Source organism: Ovis canadensis, chromosome 11 (genome assembly GCF_042477335.2).
Source record: "Ovis canadensis isolate MfBH-ARS-UI-01 breed Bighorn chromosome 11, ARS-UI_OviCan_v2, whole genome shotgun sequence".
NCBI lineage: Eukaryota > Metazoa > Chordata > Mammalia > Artiodactyla > Bovidae > Ovis > Ovis canadensis.
In genome coordinates, this window is record NC_091255.1 from 58,851,227 (window position 1) to 58,870,478 (window position 19,252).

A 19,252-nucleotide genomic window follows, 5' to 3' on the forward strand; every position below is an offset into this window, starting at 1 on the left:
TCCGTCTCAACTGAGCTCTGCCTTGGGTGGCCAGTGAGGGCATCGAGGTTGGGGCACACACAGGGGGCAAACAGGGGAATTCTTAAGGCCATGGGCTCTGAGGACAGTAGCCTCAGCCTTGAGGCCACTGCCACACCCTGTGGTACCCTGTGATGTTCTCAGGAACTCTCCTCTCCCCTTCCCCCATCATAGATGAGGAAACGGGCTTGGCCCTGTGGGAGGAAGGACTCAAGTGCAGACCTGAGCCCGGATGTGGGAGAGAGGAAGCAGCGCAGGCAGAGGCAGGGCGTGGGGAGTGGGCACAAGGCCACTGGCCTGGCCGGGTATGGATGGCATGTCTGTGAGAGGTAGAGACCGGGGATGTGGCAGAGCAGCGCCCGCCCCGCCCCTGCCAGATTGAGAGGCTCCCGGGACTCTTCCGTCCAGGCTCTCCTCCAGGCCTCTGCACCTCTGCGTGTGCTCTCTGTGCCCTCTTCCAGGGGAGAGCAGTGAGCCTGCTGTGGCGCTGTTACCTGGAATGTGGCTCCTCCCCAGGTGGGACTGGGGCCAGAGCTCAGGGCCCAGGTGAGTGCGGGAGGATCCTGGCCAGGGGGAGGCAGGTCTGAGCTGTCTCAAAGCGTCTGGTACTTAGCCATGCCTTCCCTTCTGCAGGACTCTGTCAAAACACTGGTGTCAAAATGCCCTGCCTCCCTCTGCCCACATCTCTCTCTATATATATATATGTGGAGACTCAGCTCCGGGGTAGATCTCAACAAGAGAAGACAAGGAGCCTGGTGTTGAGGTCCCCTCTATACCCATAGGTGAGAGATGTTGTTATTGTCGTTGTTCCGTTGCTGAGTCGCATCTGACTCTTTGTGACCCCAGGGACTGCAGCACGCCAGGCTTCCCTGTCCTTCACTATCTCCTGGAGTTTGCTCAAACTCATGTCCACTGAGTCGAGGACGCCATCCAACCATCTCATCCTCTGTTACCCTCTTCTCCTGCCCTCAATCTTTCCCAGCATCAGGGTCTTTTCCAGTGAGTTGGCTCTTCAAATCAGGGCCCAAAGTATTTGGACATTCAGTTTTAACATTAGTCCTTCCAATGAATATTCAGGGTTGATTTCCTTTAGGATCAACTAGTTTGATCTCCTCGCTGTCCAAGGACACTCTTAAGAGTCTTCTCCAGCCCCACAGTTCAAAGACATCAATTCTTTGGCACTCAGCTTTCTTTATAGTCCCAACTCTCACATCCATACATGACTACTGGAAAAACCATAGTTTTGACTATACAGATCTTTGTCGGCAAAATAATGTCTTTACTTTTTAATACATTGTCTAAGTTGGTCATAGCTTTTCTTCCAAGCAGCAGGCGTCTTTTAATTCTGTGGCTCATGTGTGTGTTAGTTGCTCAGTCGTGTCCAACTCTTTGCAACCCCATAGACTGTGGCCTGCCAGGCTCCTCTGCCCATGGAATTTTCCAGGCAAGAATACTGGAGTGGGGTGCCATTCCCTACTCTAGGGGTCATCAACCTATAAAACCCCATAAAAAACCCATCCAATACTCATTAAGTCATCATTTCCTATTTCTTCCTCCTCCATCTTCTGGGAACTGCTAACCTGCATTGTGTCTCTGTGAATTTGCCTATTTCACATCCATCACGTAAAAAGCATCGCACGGTATGTGGCCTTTGTGTCTGGTCTCTTTCATTCGGCACAGTGTTTTCAAGGTCCATCCACATTGTTGTCTTTATAACTTCATTCCCGTTTATGAGTGAATAATAACCTACATTTGGTTGCCCATTCATCTGTCAATGGACATTTGAGTCATTTCCAGCTTTTGGAGGTTGTGAGTAATGCCACTATGAACTTTCCTATAAAGTTTCTGTGTGGACCTATGTTTTCGTTTCTCTTGGGCATATACCTAGGAGAGGAGTTGCTGGATCATATGATAATTCTATGTTTAACTCTTTAAGGAGCTGCCAAATTGTTTTCTAACCATACCATTCTACATTCCCACCAGCAATATATAAGAGTTCTTATTTTTCTACATCCTTACCAACTCTTGTTAGTTTTTATGTTTAAAAACTCAAAGTCATCTTACTAAGTGTGAAGTGGTATCTTATGGAAGTGGTGTCATATTGTTTTGATTTGCATTTCCCTATGACTAATGACATCATGCAAAATGCCAGGCTGGATGAAACACAAGCTAGAATCAAGATTGCAGGGGGAAATATCAATAACCTCAGATATGTAGATGACACGACTCAAATGGCAGAAAACCAAGAGGAACTAAAGAGCCTCTTGATGAAAGTGAAAGAGGAGGGTGAAAAAGCTGGCTTCAAACGCAACATTAAAAAAACTAAGATCATGGCATCAGGTCCCATCACTTCACAGCAGATAGATGGGAGGGAAAATGGAAACAGTGAAAGATTTTATTTTGGGGGGCTCCAAAATCACTATGGATGGTGACTGCAGCCACGAAATTAAAAGATGGTTGCTCCTTGGAAGAAAAGCTATGACAAACCTAGACAACGTATTACAAAGCAGACATCACTTTGCTGGCAAAGGTTCGTATAGTCAAATCTATGGTTTTTCCAGTAGTCATGTACAGATGTGAGAGCTGGACCATAAAGAAGGTTGAGGGCCAAAGAATTGATGCTTTTGAACTGTGAGGCTGGAGAAGACTCTTAAGAGTCCTTTAGACAGCAAGGTGATCAAAACAGTCAATCCTAAAGGAAATCAACCCTGAATATTCATTGGAAGGACTGATGCCAAAACTGAATGTCCAATATTTTGGCCCCCTGATTTGAAAAGCCAATTTATTGGAAAAGACCCTGATGCTGGGAAAGATTGAGGGCAGGATAGGAAAGGGGTGACAGAGGATGAGATGGTTGGATGGCATCATTGACTCAGTGGACATGAGTTCGAGCAAACTCCAGGAGATGGTGAAGGACAGGGAAGCCTGGTGTGCTGCAGTCCATGAAGCTGCAGAACCAGACCCAACTGGGCCACTGAACAACAACAATGACTAAGGACAGTGAACATCTTTTCACGAGTTTATTAGCCATTTGTATATCTTCTTTGGAGAAATATCTATTCAAGTCTTGTACCATTTTTTTAAGTGGATTGTCTCTTTTGGTTGAGTTGTAAGAATTCTTTACACGTTCTAGAGCCTTATCATATATATGCTTCTCCTATTTCCTGGGTTGTCTCTTCACTCTCTTATATAGTCTTTTGATACAGAGAAGTCTTATATTTGTTTCTTGGGTTGTTGTGTTTTTGGTGTCATAGCTAATAATTCATTGCTATGAAGATGTACCCCTATGTTTTCTCCCAAGAATTTTATGGCTTTAGCTCTTAGGTGTTGGCTATTGAGTGCTGAGTAGATTTTGTATATGGTGTGAGATGGGGATTAGACTTTATTATTTTGTACACGAAGATCCAGTTGTCCCAGCACCACTTGTTGATCTATTACTTTTGTAATTACAATAATAGATTAAAAAAAAATAAGCCTGCTCTTGTGTTTAAACTGGAGTAGATGTTGCTGAGCAAGGACATCCCTTTGGGTCTAGAGGCTGTCCTGGTCTCCCCTTCCTACTCCTGGGGCAGTAGAGCCTTGCCCCAGTCCTTTGTCCCTTCCAGCACTTGCACTTCGGTGGGTAGATCATCAGTCTCAAGCTGGAGGCCTTAGTGATGGGCATGGAGCAGGAGGCAGGCTCACCTGGGTGCTGCGGGAGGAGTAGCCCACGTGGCATAAAGGCTGTGGGTTGTCTGCAGCCTTGGCCACAGCAAAGGCCAATGGCTCTGCAGGGCTGATCCAGCCTGGGGAAGACAGACCAGGTCAGGCAAGGCCGTCAGAGAGACCCATCTCTCCCTGGGATAGGGAACCAGTGGAGGTGGGGGTACAACCTTCCCCTCTTAGTTCAGCCTTTGGGTCTGGAGGCATGGCTAGCCTTTTGGTCTGGGTAGGGCATGGCTCCCAGGGTTTGTTCTCTCCCTGCCCCTACCTGCTTCCCCACCCCTTTGGATCCAGTCACCACCACCCCCACTTTTCCTCCCACTTGCTTCATTCCACCTGTCCCACAGGTAGCCACTGGGGCTCTGCCATCTCTGCCCCATCCTGGGCTGTGGGCTGGGGGCAGGAAGGGGGTCAGGGCTCCCTGTGGCCCTTCTTGGAACCAATCTAGGTCCTAGGGGTTGGAACTGTCACTTTGAGCTCCCTACTGGCTGGACCACCTCCCGCCCCCCCCATCTCCCTATTTGCTCCTTGTATCCACACACTGCCCTCTCCCTGGGTCCTCCCAGACCTGTGCCCTCCAGGCCCCACAGGCAGCCCTTCCAACCTTGGTCCCCACTACCCATTCCTCCCTCCTTTCCTCCTGGAGGCCACTCAGTCCAGGGACCCGATGGACAGCTCCTCTATCTGCTGCTCGCCGACCTCCCTCCAGGTCCTGTAGGTTCAGGGGTTGCTGCTGTGGGACGTCACCTCCCTGTGCCCCCGCCCGCCTCACCTGTTGCTGTTTGCCCCGACCTGGGGCCTGAATGAGGCGTGGCTAAGAGCAGTGGAGTGGCCAGCCAGGGAAGGACTGGGGGCTGGAAGACCACTGGGGGCTGGCGGAGGGAGTCCCTCTGCTGGTGGGTCTGGCACAGCCATCTCAGCCAGGGGCTTGGAACAGAGCTGGCAACCACACAACCTGTGCTGGCAGCGGCTGCTCACGTGGCCAGGCTAACCTGCGACTGCACCCACTCTCCAGGTGGGGCACGAGGCCCCTTCCCAGGTCTGGGCAGCCGAGGAGGCTGGCTAAGCCCAACACAGCGCAGACTCCCACTCACTTGGGTATCTTGCCTAGGGGGCACCTTGCCCAGGGGGCACCTGGCAAACGCTTATATTCCACACTCCTTGTCCAGTTCCTGACCCCCAAGCGCAGTGGTGCTTTCTTAGACCCCATCCTCTTTCTCTGGCCATCTTGGGGTAGCTCTGTCCCCTCTCAGGGCCCCCGAGACAATCCTCCTGTTCGTGACCCCAAGGCACACTTGCTTCCCAGGCTCCCTGAGGACCCTCAGTGCCCTGGGCCCCTTGCACAGTGGGCCTCCCCCTAGAGTCTCTCTTTCCCCCACTCCCATACCTGAGCCCGGGTAAGTCCTGCAGCGCCTCAGACCTGGGCCATGGCCCCCCAATCCTGGGAGAGCTTTGCCTGCTCTGGTGTCTGGAACGGTGCCCGGAACAGAGCAGGCACTTCATGAATGCAGGTGAGTGAGGACATTCAGGGAAGGGCGCCTCCACACACCGTCCAGCCTCCTCTCCACCCCCGTAGCCCATTTCCCATGCAGCGGCCAGAGGGAGCCTCCCAACCGCCCCCCGCCACACACACCCCGCCCCCGCCCAGGCCTCTATCTCTCTTCATCGGCCACCATTCAGGTCTCACTCAGATGGGCTGCCTGGTGGCCCAGACAACTTAGTCCTGGCCATGCACTCAGCCCCTGACCTTACTTTGGCCAACTCTCTCAATCTTACCCTTGCCGGGGATCTGCCTGCTTGATTAGGGGTGAGCTGGGTGTGGGTTTTTTGATCATTGGTCTTGCTGTCTAGGGCTCCAATTTGGCTCACCTGGGCTGCCTTCTCCGAAGTGGTATCCAGATTTATAGCTCCCCACTCACCCCCTAATCTCAACCTGGAGCATCTCAGCCCCAGGGGACTGAGGTCATGCCCCAGCCCCTGCCTGGCCCCTAGAGGCCTGGGAAAGTCCTCCTGAGGTGGGGGATGGATGTCACAGCCCACCCTGCGCTTGGCTTTCACCAAGCCGGCATGGACGGCTGGAGGACATGGCCAGGTGTTGGCAAGGAGCCAGGCCAGGAGCCACTGAGGGGCTGAGAGAGTGGACCGGGCTTCGTGCCAGGCTGAGCATTGGTGCAGCCACTGAGAGGAAAGGCCTTGCTCAACCTTCCTGCGCCGACCGCAGCCCTCCTCCTCCCGGTGACTCAGCACAGCTAGGCGGAATGCCTGGGGGCGCTCAGGGGCGGGCAGGACACAGCCAGTCCCTCGCCCCTTGAGCGCCAGCTCGCGGGTGGTTTCCAAGAAGGCATGTGAGTGGGTCCTGTCCCCACTCTGCTTGGCCACTCCAGCTCCTGGCCTCCCTCACCTTTGGACTCCTCACTTTCACCCCAGAGTGTGGACCTTATGGTCTCTGGGGGTTTGGTGACTGGAATTCCTCAGCCCAGAACCCCCCAGCCCAGAACCACCCTACGAGCTGCAGTGGACAGCAAAGTGAGGTGGACACCAGCCCCCCAGGCAAGGCAGCTGTGGGAGTCAGTTGACCTGGTGAGGCACACCCCGTCTTGGTTCCCACTCATCGGGCAGCTTGTCCCTTTGACATCGGTCTCACAAGGAATACCCTCCTCTGTCCTGCCCACATCCAGAGCCCGGCTTCTGCCTCCAGGCCTTGACCTCTAGGAAATGGCTACCTTGGGCCCCCTCTCCACTCATCTCTTCCAGGAGTGCTGTGCTTGCCACCAGAGGCCCTTCCTGGTTGTGGGCCATGAAGATGCCCTCCCCTGCCCCAGTTTGCTGCCCAGTTCACAAGGCATCGCTTGTTTGGGGACGCGGGCAGGGACCATCCAGCTGGCTGACCATGGCCTGGCACATACTTGGGGGAGGGGTGAAAGACATCTCCCACAAAGCCCCCACTGGTCCCTATTTCCTTGGGACCACAAGGATTGGCCCAGCCCCTTCTGGAAGTCCACTGGAGCACTCAGAGGCCCAGGCAGCAGGTAGAAGCCTGGCCTTTCCTGCCCTGGGGCCTGTGAGCAAGTGGGCAGTTCATTGGAGCCCAGCACAGGCACCTTCCTAATCTGAGGGGAAAGACTTGCTCAAGGCCATGTGCCCAAGCTGGCCCCACCCAGATCCCTGTGATTTTGGGGACCCCATGAGAGGCCTGCAGTAGGGTTCCCACTGTGAGGTCAGCTCCCAGCACCATAAGTGCCGTGGGCAAAAATTGCAGGAAGGACCTGGAGTCATCGGGCAGTCAGAACGGGGACCTCGACAGGCAGCGCTTTGTTCTTTATGCCACCACTAGGGGGCACTGTCCTGGGAGGGCATCCAGCTGCCAGGCCAGTCTGCCCACACAGGGGTCACTCAATGATCACCCAGGAACAGGACAGGCAACATTCCAGGATCTGGGGGCCAAAGCTCAAGTCCAGCCCTTTGATGGGTGGCCATCCTGCTTTACGCCACCCCACAATGAGCTATCCTGCCACCCAGTGTTGACATCTGCTCTGAGCTTAGGTGTGTGTGGCAGGAGCGGGGCGCCAATGGGAGCAGAATGGCTGACCACCCCCTCCCCAGGCTGGCAGCCTTGGCCCACTCCTGAGGACCCCTGGCCTCAGTTTCCTCATCTGTAAAGTGTGGAGAGTTCTAGAATCACTTGAGCGTGGCTATGAGGGCTCCATGAGATATGGGTGCCATTCCAGATGACATACTGGGAAGCAGGGCCCCTCAGAGCCCACTGGCTTCTCAGGAAGGTCCAGCACTAGCTCTTTGCCAGCCCTTCAGTGGCCCTGCAATGTTTTTATTATCCCACAGGCATTATACCCTCATAGGCTCCCACTGTATGCTTGGGGTGCAGGGGCAGTTTGATCCTGGCTTTGCTGGTCACGGAGGTGCTGGGCAAGGAGTTAACCTAAACCTCCACCGTTCTGTTACCACATCTGTGAGTATAGGGTGGCCTGTGGGGAACTGGCCCTGGATAGCTATCATCCCAGGGGAAGCAGTCTGTAGTGGGTTGAATGGTGGCCCCAAAAAGATGTGTTCTGGTCCCAGTACTTCAGCATGTGACCTTCCTTGGAAACAGAGACTTTTAAAAATATATTTATATATTTGGCTGTTCCAGGTTTTAGTTGCTGCACGCAGGATCTTCAATTTCATTGTGGCATGAGAGCTCTTTAGTTGCAGCATGTGGGATCTAGTTCCCTGATCAGGTATTGAACCTGTGCTCCCTGCATCGTGAGTTGTGGTCTTAGCCACTGGACCATCAGGGAAGTCACTGGAAATAGGATCTTTATAGATGTAATTAGTTAAGATGAGGTCACATGGGAGCAGGGTGGCTCTAGCCCAACAGGGCTGGTGTCTTTGGAAAAAGAACCTGTGAAGACAGACCTGGGAGGAAGGCCACGTGATGAAGGTGGAAGAGAGTGGAGTGATGTGCCAGTGGGCTGAGGGGCAGCAAGGATAGCGCCACTAGATACCTGAAGCTGGAAAGGGTGGGTCAGGATTCTATCCAGGGCCTTTGGAGGGAGCAAAGCCCTGCAGACACCTTGATTTGGGTTTGTGGCCTCCCAAACTGTTGTCTCATGCCCCATTTGTGGTCACTGTGCGGCCCCAGGACAGACACACGGTCCGTCAGCACTGGCTACAGTGTGGATGCAGCAGGCTGGCTGAAGAGTCACCTGCCTTGCAGGGTGGGTAGAGGGCACTCTGGGTGGAAGAGGGGGTCTGGTCTGACTGGCAGGATGGTGGGCAGGTCGGGGGAGACAGACTGGGAGAATGTTGGGTCTGGCCTGACCTGTGGGAAGATCGGGCAGGGAGCTGGGTAGAGAGTGATCAGTGTGTCCCTTCTCCCCTTCCACGAGCATCTACTGAGCTCCTGGACATGGGGCACAGTTAAGAGGCCGAGCTCCAGAGCCCAAGTGGACAAAGTTGCAGGCCCTAGTGGGGCTGTGGGCCCACCAGAAGTGACAAGGCCCTTCCCAGGGTGGTGAGGGCCCACCACCAGCCTCTATCATTCTGTGGGGGTGGGGGGGGGCGCGTGATGTGCAGGGGCAGGGGAGTACTGTCCCTCTCTGGCCCAGCACCCCAAAAGCCTTATTTGGGGCTCAGGTGAGGGAATCAGAGGTTCTGGGATATTGGGCGATTGAAGTGGTAGGAGCTGGCCCCACCATAGGAATCGAGGGCCACCCTTAGGGTTAGTACCCAGGGTTAGGGTCAGGATGGGGTTTATTGCAGGGACAGGGTTATGGTTGGGTGGGTCAGGGTTAGGGGGTAGAATTCGTGTTGGTGAAGTCACAGAGTTAGGGTCAAGGTCAGGGCTCAGGTTAGGGTTAGTGTCGGGGTAATTGGAGGGAGAAGGTCATGGTGGGGTTGGTCAGGTTTCAGAACGTGGATGGTGAGGTACAGAACTCTTGTTTGTTGTTAGGGTTTATTTTTATTCAAAAGTGTGTATCCTCTTGGCCCTTTTGGTTTACACACACACACCCCAGAGCCCCTTCACTGGGGTTGACCCAGCACGCATGTAGTTCATATGTTGTTTCTGATCCTCAAATGCACGGGGAATGGAAGGCATTATCTCTACTTTATGGAGAAGAGCAAACAGAGTCCCAGAAAACTGTAACAAGAGGAGTGGGCCTGGGGTTTGAAGCTGGACTGCCCTTTGAAGCTGGGCTGGGGGCAGTGAGGCTGCCCAGGGCCTATGGGATATAGGTTAAAGGTCATGCGGATCCTCTGTGGCTTCCCCAGGCAGGAAGGCAGGGCTATTTTCACATGGTTTCTGTGCACTGATAGGATCACTTCTTCCATTTTCAAGGAGGCTTGAATTATTGATCTGCCTGATGTTTAATAACCCCTGGACCTCCCTCTAAGAGCTGCCTTTTAAAGCAGAACCTTTCTTACTATTAACTGTGTTGAGAGGTCTGGTAGGAACAGCTTGAGGACTGGCCCTGTGCAGCTAGAATGCCATCAGGGTGGAGAAAACACAGATGGAGAGGAGAGGCTGGACCAAAGACTATGTCCCCCTCTCTGCTGCCACCACTGCCTCTGTGCCCATTACTTCCTGGAGCTCCACGGTGCGATTGCCCAGGCAGGCTGAACATTTGTTCGGACAACTGGTCCTCTTCGGCTCCAGTAGACCTTCAGATACTGGGGAAGAGGATCTCTAAGTATGGGGGCAGTGACATATTGGTTTGCTCGTTGCCTCTGTGAGGTGGTTTTTTTTTTTTTTTTAACCCGTAACTCGGACACACAAACACCAAAGCACACAGGTTATGAGTGCACACAAACATGAATTCTCATAAGCCAAGCACACGGTGCAACAGCGCCCAGATCAAGGGCGCTGGCCAGAAAGGCCAACCTGCCATCCTGAGCCCCGCTAATCCCGGACACGCAGAGCTCACTGCTTGCCCGCCTCTTCTGGGTCCCCCTCGCAGTGTCTGCCTGTTTCACTGCCGGAGGATCCACGCGTGAAGACGCAGTTCTGGTTGTCTCGGACTTTTACTCCGCTCCACGCCCACGTGCAGCCTGGGCCCCTCCCCTCCCAGGTACAGCTCCCCGTAAGCCCCACCCCGACCCGTCAGAGCCGCCAACAGCTTCCGGGCTCCGAGACCGGCGGGATCGCGGAACCCGGCCACCTGCCATCCGATAGTCCGAAACCTTCCTCGTCTGGTGTACCTGCGCGCGGGCGGGGCGCGAAGAATCCGGAACCAGATGTCAGGGCTCCCGTTTCCGGCCGGCGGAACCCGAGCGCTGTACCAAGAGCGCCCGGACGGCGGCCGACAGACTCAGGTTACCATGGCAACGCGGAGGGACAAGAGGCTGCTCGGGGCCAGCGTTCCAGGTGAGGCGCGGGCGCGGGGGCGACGCGGCGGGGCGCCAAGGGGCCTCAGGGGCCGGCGACGCGAGAAGCTGTGGCCCTTTGGGTCGCTTTTCACGGGCGTCGTCTCTTTTCTTGGAAAAACCCGAGACCTCCAAGTCCTGCCAGACGCCGCGCACTCCGTTGAGGCCACCCTGCAGGGCTGTGGGCGCGAGAGCGGTGCCGGGCCCGCGGAGCCCGGTACGCAGAGCCCGCCGGGCTCTTGTCTGAAGCGCGGGTGTCGCATGCGAGGTGGGAAGGCTAGGGCATTCGTTGGCGCCACGCTTTGAGTGCTCTGCGTTGTTGTTCGACTCCTTCAGGAACCTGAAGACGTGGGCGCCGCAGAGATGGGAGAGTTTACCGGTTCCACAGCCAGTGAGGACAGGTTCAGACCCAGGCAGCCTGGTCCAGAGTAACTAAAGAAAAAAAATTGAGATTTACAAAAGAGTTGCAGAATAAGTATAAAGATTGCCTCGGTGCTTTTACCAAGGTGCCCCCAAATGTTAATCTCTTATGTTACCATAGTTCTTTTTAGCCAACTGAGGAAACTTAGCTCATACAAAACCATGATCTAATGTACAGGATTTATTCAGACTCAGCAATTATCCCACGGATGACTTTTCTCTTTTACAAGATCCAATCCAGGACCGTCCGTGTTTTCTTTCTTATTCTTTAATCGGAAGTGCTTCCTCAGTCATTCCTTGACTTTTATGAGTCAATTATTTTGTAGAATGCCCCTCAGTTTGGGTTTTTCTGATGTTCCCTTATGATTACTTTTAAGTTATGCATTTTTGGTAAGAAAAACCTTTCCTGTGAAATTGTGTTTTTCTCTGCATCTTATCAGGAGTCATATAATGTCGATTTGTTCCATTACTGCTGATACTAACTTTGGTCGTTTGTGTTAGGGGATATCTACAAGGTGTTTCCATCATCGAGTTACCATTTTTCCCGTGGGGAGTTACTTTGAAAGTGTGTAAATATATTGTTTAAAATCACTAATTTTAGCATCCAGAAGTGAGCATTTTCTGAAACAATTGTAAGTGTTGCTTTTGCCACAGAGTGATTTTTTCATTTCCATTATTTTTACTTTCAAGTTGGAATTCTACTGTAAGGAAGAACCTTCCATATTTTAAGTTATTCAGTTATTTATCTTGGCGTGGACATTTTAATTTTATTTCATAGGTTATAGACCATTACTAAGGGCTTCCAAGGTGACTCAGTGGTAAAGAATCTGCCTGCCAGTGCATGAGACAAGAGAGATGGGGGTTCAATCCCTGGGTCAGGAAGATCCCCTGGAGCAGGAAGTGGCAACCCACTCCAGTATTCTTGCCTGGAAAATTCCATGGACAGAGGACCCTGGCTGGCTACAGTAATGGGGTTGCAAAGAATCACCCAAGACTGAGCATGCACACACAGAAATCCATTACTGTCATTTATTTTGTTGCTCTGTTGTGCAGATTTGGCCCATTCAGGTTGGCTTCCGTGTCCTTTTTAGCCTATCCCCAACATTTTGAGCACTTCCTTATTTTCTGGTACCATAGGATATTCTGGACTCAATCTTGTGCTTTCCTTGACCTAACCTGGAATCAGAAATTTCTCTGAGGTGTGTTGGTTCCTTTTAATTTAGAAGATTTTTTTTTTTTTTAAGAAACCAAGATCTTTGGAGGTGTGCTCGTTGCTACTGGAGGGTTATTACTTTTTGGCTTTCTCAATGGGCAGCACTAGGAAGCATAAATTTGTGTACACCCTATACATCTCTATCTATTTCTATATCCATATATCTATCTGTATAAGTATTCAAAACTGAGTTTATACCTCCAATTTCAATCCGTCACCACAGGGTTCCTTCTATTAATACCTCCCTTTTTGCTCTCCAACTCCGGCTCCCGTTGTTGCCTCAGTCTGGTCTGGTCTTTGTCCCCCAGTCATGTCTGGCTCTCTGCAACCCCAAGGACTATCACCCACCAGGCTGCCCTGTCCATGGAATTCTCCAGGCAAGAATATTAGAGTGGGTTGCCATTTCCTTCTCCAGGGGATCGTCTCCACCCAGGGATCGAACCCACATCCCCTGCACTGGCAGGCGGATTCTTTACTGTGAGCCACAGGGGAGCCCTATTGTCCTCAGTATGCTTAACGTTTTTGCTCAGTCCTAGACCACATATAGTTTCAGTATTGCCAAGCCATATTTCTGTGAAAAACAAACCTACTTAAGTAGAGTATGATATTTGCATGTGATTGTTTTTTTCTTTAAATATATAGTCAAAATCTATTTTACAAAGTTGCCTTAGTGTATTTATGTTATTAATTTGTAATAAAGTTAGGTTCATTTGTTTCTGGTTATATTTCACTTTGAGTCCTTATTGATTCCACCCCCTACCCCGACCTCCTATGCTGTGCAGTTTGTGGGATCTTAGTTCCCCAACCAGGGATTGAACCTGGGCCCTCGGTGAAAGCACAGAGTCCTAACTACTGGACTGCCAGGGAATTCCCAAGTCCTTATTGATTTTAAGTCTTGGTATGTGAAACATTTATGTGGTTCTAAAAGTATGAGCAGATTATCAGCTCTTAACTACTGACTGTTCAATTTATCACCTATCATTTATTTGCTTTTTTGGGTGGGGTGGGGGAGGCATGGGAATTTGGCAGCTATAAATTCGGATTAAAAAAGCGCTATATTCTCCTCACGTGAGCAGTATCCCTCATCCCCAGCAAGTTCCAGTGATGGAATTAAGATCCATCTGCTGCTCTTCTCAGGTTTTACAAATGGTTGTGGGTACTATTTGGCGGTCAGTGAAGGACAGGAGTCACAGGCCCATAATTTTCACCCTCTCGATCCCCTGAATAATCACCTGTACTGAGCTTGGTTCACTCGGGGGTTCCAGAGGGTGCCAGCCTTGAATCCTTTGTCCCGAATACAGAGATGAGCCACCTCTGGACTTTCTTTCAAGTCCCACAAACGTTTTTCATAGATTGAGCTTATTAAATATATTTACAGAGCCACCAGTAAGACGACATTCTGTATCTGACTTTGAGCCTTTACAAACGGCGTTTTGTGTAACTGCTTAGGTTTAATTGAGGTCATGCAATGTATTTTCAGTTAAGTACTTGTCAATGTTTACTCTAAAACAGTTGCTCCAAGTTTTTGGTCAGATGAACAAAAAGTATGATCAGTTCCATTGTGATGTCTGCAGTCAGGTAGCCTGTGAGTTCCTCTCTGACTTGGACGTGTGTTGCTCTAATGACTTGGTCATCTTGGCAAGGGCTGAGATTGGCAAGGACAGAATCATTCTTCCAGGCTCCTGCCCTATACATCTGGCTCGCAGTCCCAACAGGCAGCATGCCAGAGAGGTGGGGCCCTGCCAGGGCAGAGCAGGGCAGGGCAGGCCCCTCTGCAGAGCCCACTTGGCTTGGAAAGCATTTTCTCTTCTATGGAGCTCCTTTTCATAATTCCTTAGGACTCATCCTTTGCCCCAAACTCTTTTTAAGTATGATACTGGCTGTCAGGAGATGCTTGGCCATGGGTCCTCCTCGCAGCCCTTTCCCTGTTGTTATCCGTGAAGAGACACCTCTGAGTCTCTCACTGCCTGGACACGCCGACTTCTGAGCCTTTTTCTCACTGGTCCCTTTGATCTGACAAGGATGGTCAACCGCTGCAGCCCACTGCTGGGTTTTGGGTAAGAGAGTGAGTGAGTGCCCAAGCTCTTCCACACTGTCTGCTGTCTACTGTGTAGCCTGGCAGTGTCGCTGCATCAGGCGTGCATTCCAACTCACTCAGGACTGAGGTGTTCTTCCAGATGGGGCTTCTGCTGCTTGTGTCTGTCTGTAGCCTGCAAACTTTCCATGTTTGGGAAACCAAGGCTTTCATGAGGAGTAATTTCCCTCTTCCTAAAACCCAGGGGTTTCCAAGTGCCTTTTAGAACTGACAGATTACTCTTCTTTAGATTAAAAAAACAAAAAACAAAAAACGAAGTTTAGAAAGCTCAGCATTTTACAGATGAGAACATCAGAGTGATGAGACAACCTAGCATAGTCGCACTGAGCCCACTGGTTCTCTTTGAAGACCGTGAGTGCCGTGGGCCAAGCTGAGTTGACAGCAGGCTCCCCACCTACCACCTACCAGTTTCCCCAGTTTTGTTTGGTCCCTCCCGGAAACTGGATGTTTGCTGGGGATGCCTGCTGGCTGACAGACAGACTGGGTCCAGATTTTGAATCCGGTGTTTAATAAAAGCCATTCATCTCAGCCTCAGCGCTTTTAGGATTTATAACGGAAGCAGGGCAGGCTGTCTGTGTTGGAGTGGGAAGGAAAGGAGCTCGAGTGCCGGGCATGTCGGGGTGCAGTGGAGCGCGCACAGTAGCAGCTCGTTTTTTTCCGGGGATTTTGTTTAGTTTTTGGCAGTGCTGGGTTCTCACTCTCTGTGGGCTTTTCTCTGGTTGCAGAGAGCCGGGGCTGCTCTCTGGTTGCAGTGTGCGAGCTTCTCATTTCAGTGGCTTAGACTCTTGTGGAGGATGGGCTCTAGGACATGCTGGCTTCATCAGTTGCGACACGTGGGTTCGGCCCACGTGTGACTCGCTGGCTCTAGAGCACAGACTCAATAGTTGTGGCACACAGGCTTAGTTGCTGTGAGGCATGTGGGATCTTCCCGGATCAGGGATCGTACCCGTGTCTCTTGCATTGGTAGGCGGATTCTTTACCACTGAGCCACCAGAGAAGCCCCTTAGGTGTCTTCATATACTGTGCCAAACAGGTTGAACTTTTTTTTCAACAAGGCCATGTGCTGTGGGCACAGTATCACGTGATCAGATTTTTATACTAGAAACGTAATTCCCATGGGTGACTGTGCGATCGGTGCATTTAAGAGGCAAGCCTACGAGAGTCCTCAGAAGAGGGATTCCTATTGACCTCACAGACCTTGGCCTGCTGTCTCCATAAAGAACCATAGTGATGACTCACGGGCACTTCATCAACGATAACAGTAGCATCAGTATCCTTTGAAGTTGTATATTTGCTTAAAAACTGATTCTTTACCTGTTATCGTGCAGAGGTATGTCGGTGGCCTGTGAATGCATGATTTCTGCTGACAGGTGAGTCCTGTGCCAGACCCAGAACTCACTAGGCCACCCACCAGCTCACACTCACACAGCCCCACCATAGGCAGTCGGGTTTGTGCATATGTTGTGGTTTGTGGAGGGCCAGCCATTAGATGTCCAATTAGCGTGGGTGAACCTGAAATTTTGGAGGTCACCGAGTCGCCTTAGTATCTCACACTGGACTTTGCCTGAACTTGGTGGCCAACCTGACCTGCCCGAACCCTGGTTTCCCAGTGGTCCTGAGCCCCCTGCACCAGGGCAGGGGCCACAGCTGAGCAGGATGTGAGCCTTGTAAAGGCTAAGCAGAGCCACTTCCTGCCATTTCCTGCTGGAGGCTGGGGCCTCCAGCCACTCCCAGAAGTTACCTCCTCCTGCCTTTGTTCCCGTGCACCTCTGTCTTGTCCCAGCAAGGATGACAACTCGTTGGGGTGGGGACCTGGCCCCTATGTCTCCAGCAGGTGAAACAGCTCCTGACATGTAGTGAGTGATGAATAAATACTTGTTAAATGAATAAATGAGTGGATTTAAGAGTTTGCTATGTCTGTGCGAATTTTACATTACTTAATATCATGTTTCTCTGGCTACAGTGATACACATCCGTGGAATAGAAGCAAGCATTTGTTCTCTGCTTCAGTGTGCCAGGAATTGGGGAACAGAACAATGTACCGGGGACATACGGCAGGACATACTTGGGGAATCCTCTCAGCTATCTGCTTCGGGGAAATACTTAGCACCTGATTGAACTTGAAGCCAATAACTCCAGCTTTTTTACTGAATTCAAAACTTGTTAAAGTGAATGTTGCTTTTCCTGTAGTTCATTGATACCTCCAATAACACCTGTAAAGCTCAAGTAATTGTCCATCTAGAGTGACTGGAGCTGAAGGGTGAGGGCTGGCGATCAGAATATGGGGGGATAGGGTATTTTGGAATGGGGGAAGCCATGGATGGGGTGGCAGAGGTGGGCCAGGCAAACTCAGTGGATGCAGGGCTGTCCTCTGTGGTGGAGCGCACAGGGCTTTGGGCACTTTAAGGAAGCTGAGCCTTTGGAGGAGGAAGGGTTTGGAAGGCCCCTGGGGAGCAGAGATACCTGCCTTCCTTCAGTTCCTCTGCTCTAGCCCCAGAGCCCCATGTTTATGATTGTCCTGGGATAGTTTTTTTTTTCCATTTAGTTATTTAGTACATACTTTTGAGCGCCTCCTGTGTGCTGGAGTTCCAAGTATGGAATACCATGTGGAACATGTAGGAAAGAATGACACATAAGCAGTAAACCACCGTCTCCTGATAAGTGCCAAGCAGAGAATTTGAATGTGAATAGGGCTCCGTCCTTGCACCAGTTTTGGTTGAAGATTCTATTCGGGAGGATTTCCTGGAGTAACACTTGAGTTGGTCTCAGTGACAGGAAGGAGCCTATATGCCAGTTTCCAGGCAGAGGGGCAGCTGACTGGCAAGAAAGATTAGGCACCTCCCAGCCCTGAAGGTGGTGATCCAGGTGTTGTAAGTGGACTGAGGAACAGGAAGCCCTTGTGGGTGTGTTGGGAAGGGAAGGCTTTTTTTTCCCAACCCATCCCTTTGGTGGCCATAAAAGGGCAGGTGTGTAGCAGAGGCGCCAGTTCAGGGTCTGGAGTCAGCGAGGCTCCAGGTGAGAGATGATGGTGGCTGAAGGGCGGCCTGGTGGGTGAGAGACAGCAGGAAGTCCAGGCTAGTTCTGGAGGGGAGTGCCATTGACAAGCTGAGGGCTACGGGGGCAGGGGCACACAGAATCAAGGGTAGCAGGCCCCGGGGTCTCCATCAGGTGCCTGTGTGTAGGGTGAGACTGCCTAGCAGGAGTGGGCGTGGAGGCTGCAGCTCTGTCCAAGGTCACCCCAGTGCAGCTCTCCTCTGCTGCAGAGCCCTGGGGGGAGGCCACCACGTGCTCCTGGTTAGGCTAGCGCTGTCAGGACACTTGCTTCCTCCTCCCTCCCTGCTTTCAGTCAGAAGGCCTGCTTGCTCCCTGAGGCCCCTCATTGGTGGGGGGGGGGGGGTGCTTCCTCCGCCACGCATCATCAGCACACGCATTATCTTACTCAGTTTCCACACTGACTGCCGGGGATTAGTGTCTGCCCCGTGGGATGCCCATGGCAAGTCCAGGTTGTCGTCTGTGCTTCTCCCGGCTGCTCTGAATCAGGACAGGAGCCCTCTCCTCAGGTTCAGTAATGTCCCAGAGCAGCTCACAGAACTCTGGGAAGTGTTCACGTACTAGATCACTGGTTTATTGTAAGTGGACACAACTCTGAGCGGCCAGATGGAAGAGCTGTACAGGACAAGGTGAGCGGGAGGGGCTGGGAGCTCGCACCCCCTCTCTCCCAGCATGCTGTCCTCCATGTCTCCACACCTTCACCAGCCTAGAGGCTCTCCAAATCTGGTAGTTCAAGGATTTTTATGGGTGCTTTTGAAACCACGCGTAATAATTAGTCAAGCCCGTTCACCTGCCATCACTGATCAAGGTGGTTTTAAGACTTGGATATCCTGCCAGCAACATGTAACCTAAACAATGTTTGCCTGAGTTGTTTTCCGGGACTTGGAGTCAGCTGCATCTAGTTTGAGCTGAGCCAGTTAAGACTGGATAGGATCGCTGACCCTCCAAAAGGACAAGTAGGAATGTCCGCTTGGTGACCTTTTGACGTTGGAGAGTCGAAAACCCCACCCTCAACACGTGCAGGGGAGGACTTCCCTGAGGGTCTGGCCCCTGGTCCCTGAAATTACTGAGCCCGCACGCTCCGGAGCCCGTGCACCGCAACTCGAGAGAAGCCTACACCTCGCAATAAAATACCCTGCATGTCGCAACTAAGGCCTGATGCAGCCACATGAGTTAATGAATTTAAAATAAGCTTACGAAAGCATGCAGAGGCCTGTATCCTAGTGTGTAACTAGGATACTGTGGATAATAATAACTAGGATGACTGTGAAGATTGATTACCAATCTTCTTCTTCTTTTTAATATTGACTTATTTGACTGCACTGAGTCTTAGTCATTGCTCGCAGAATCTAGTTCCCTGACCAGGGATTGAACCCAGGCGCCCTGCATTGGGAGCGCAGAGTCTTAGCCACTGGACCACCAGGGAAGTCCCATTTTTCAATCCCCTTTCCTCACGCTCCCCACACCTCTGACCCCCCTGCCTCTTTATTCCTGATCTCATAAATACCCCAAGCTGCCTCTGGGGAGGTGGATTTGAAATCCACTGGTCGCTTGACTGTCTTGCAAATAAAGACTGCAAACCTTTTTGTCTAAGGGAGTTTTGTTGTATGGGAGCAAAATGAACCTAGTTGCCAGCCAGGAGGTTAAGTCCAGAGGGACTTTTTACCTGTGGCTAGTTGGCCCCTTGCCTGTCCTCAAAGACTGTGGACAAGTCTGAGCAGCTGCCCGGTCTATTTTTTTCCAGGGACTAGCCCCTGAATCTCCCCAGAAAGGTGCTGCTGAGATATGGTGCTTAGTTTTGTTTAGCAGCAAACAGACAGGTTTTGGGTTTTGGGTATCTGGGTTTGGAAGATGTCTTTTGGTTGAGTAACCTCCTTTAAAGAAATGCACTT

The 19,252-nt window shown here is 51.6% G+C and overlaps 1 protein-coding gene across 2 annotated transcripts in view; it reads left to right on the forward strand.

Moving 5' to 3' along the window:
* The first annotated feature begins 256 nt into the window (after positions 1 to 256).
* CCDC57 (coiled-coil domain containing 57) overlaps positions 257 to 19,252 on the forward strand; it is a 119,434-nt gene continuing 100,438 nt past the window's right edge. The window contains exons 1-3 of one of the 2 annotated variants that reach the window (XM_069541881.1): positions 257 to 564; positions 652 to 800; positions 10,176 to 10,582. In XM_069541881.1, the coding sequence (XP_069397982.1) occupies positions 10,453 to 10,582 (130 nt within the window). In that variant the 5' untranslated portion in view covers positions 257 to 564; positions 652 to 800; positions 10,176 to 10,452. The remainder of the gene's footprint in view (positions 565 to 651; positions 801 to 10,175; positions 10,583 to 19,252) is intronic. The other variant, XM_069541882.1, reaches the window with a different exon arrangement.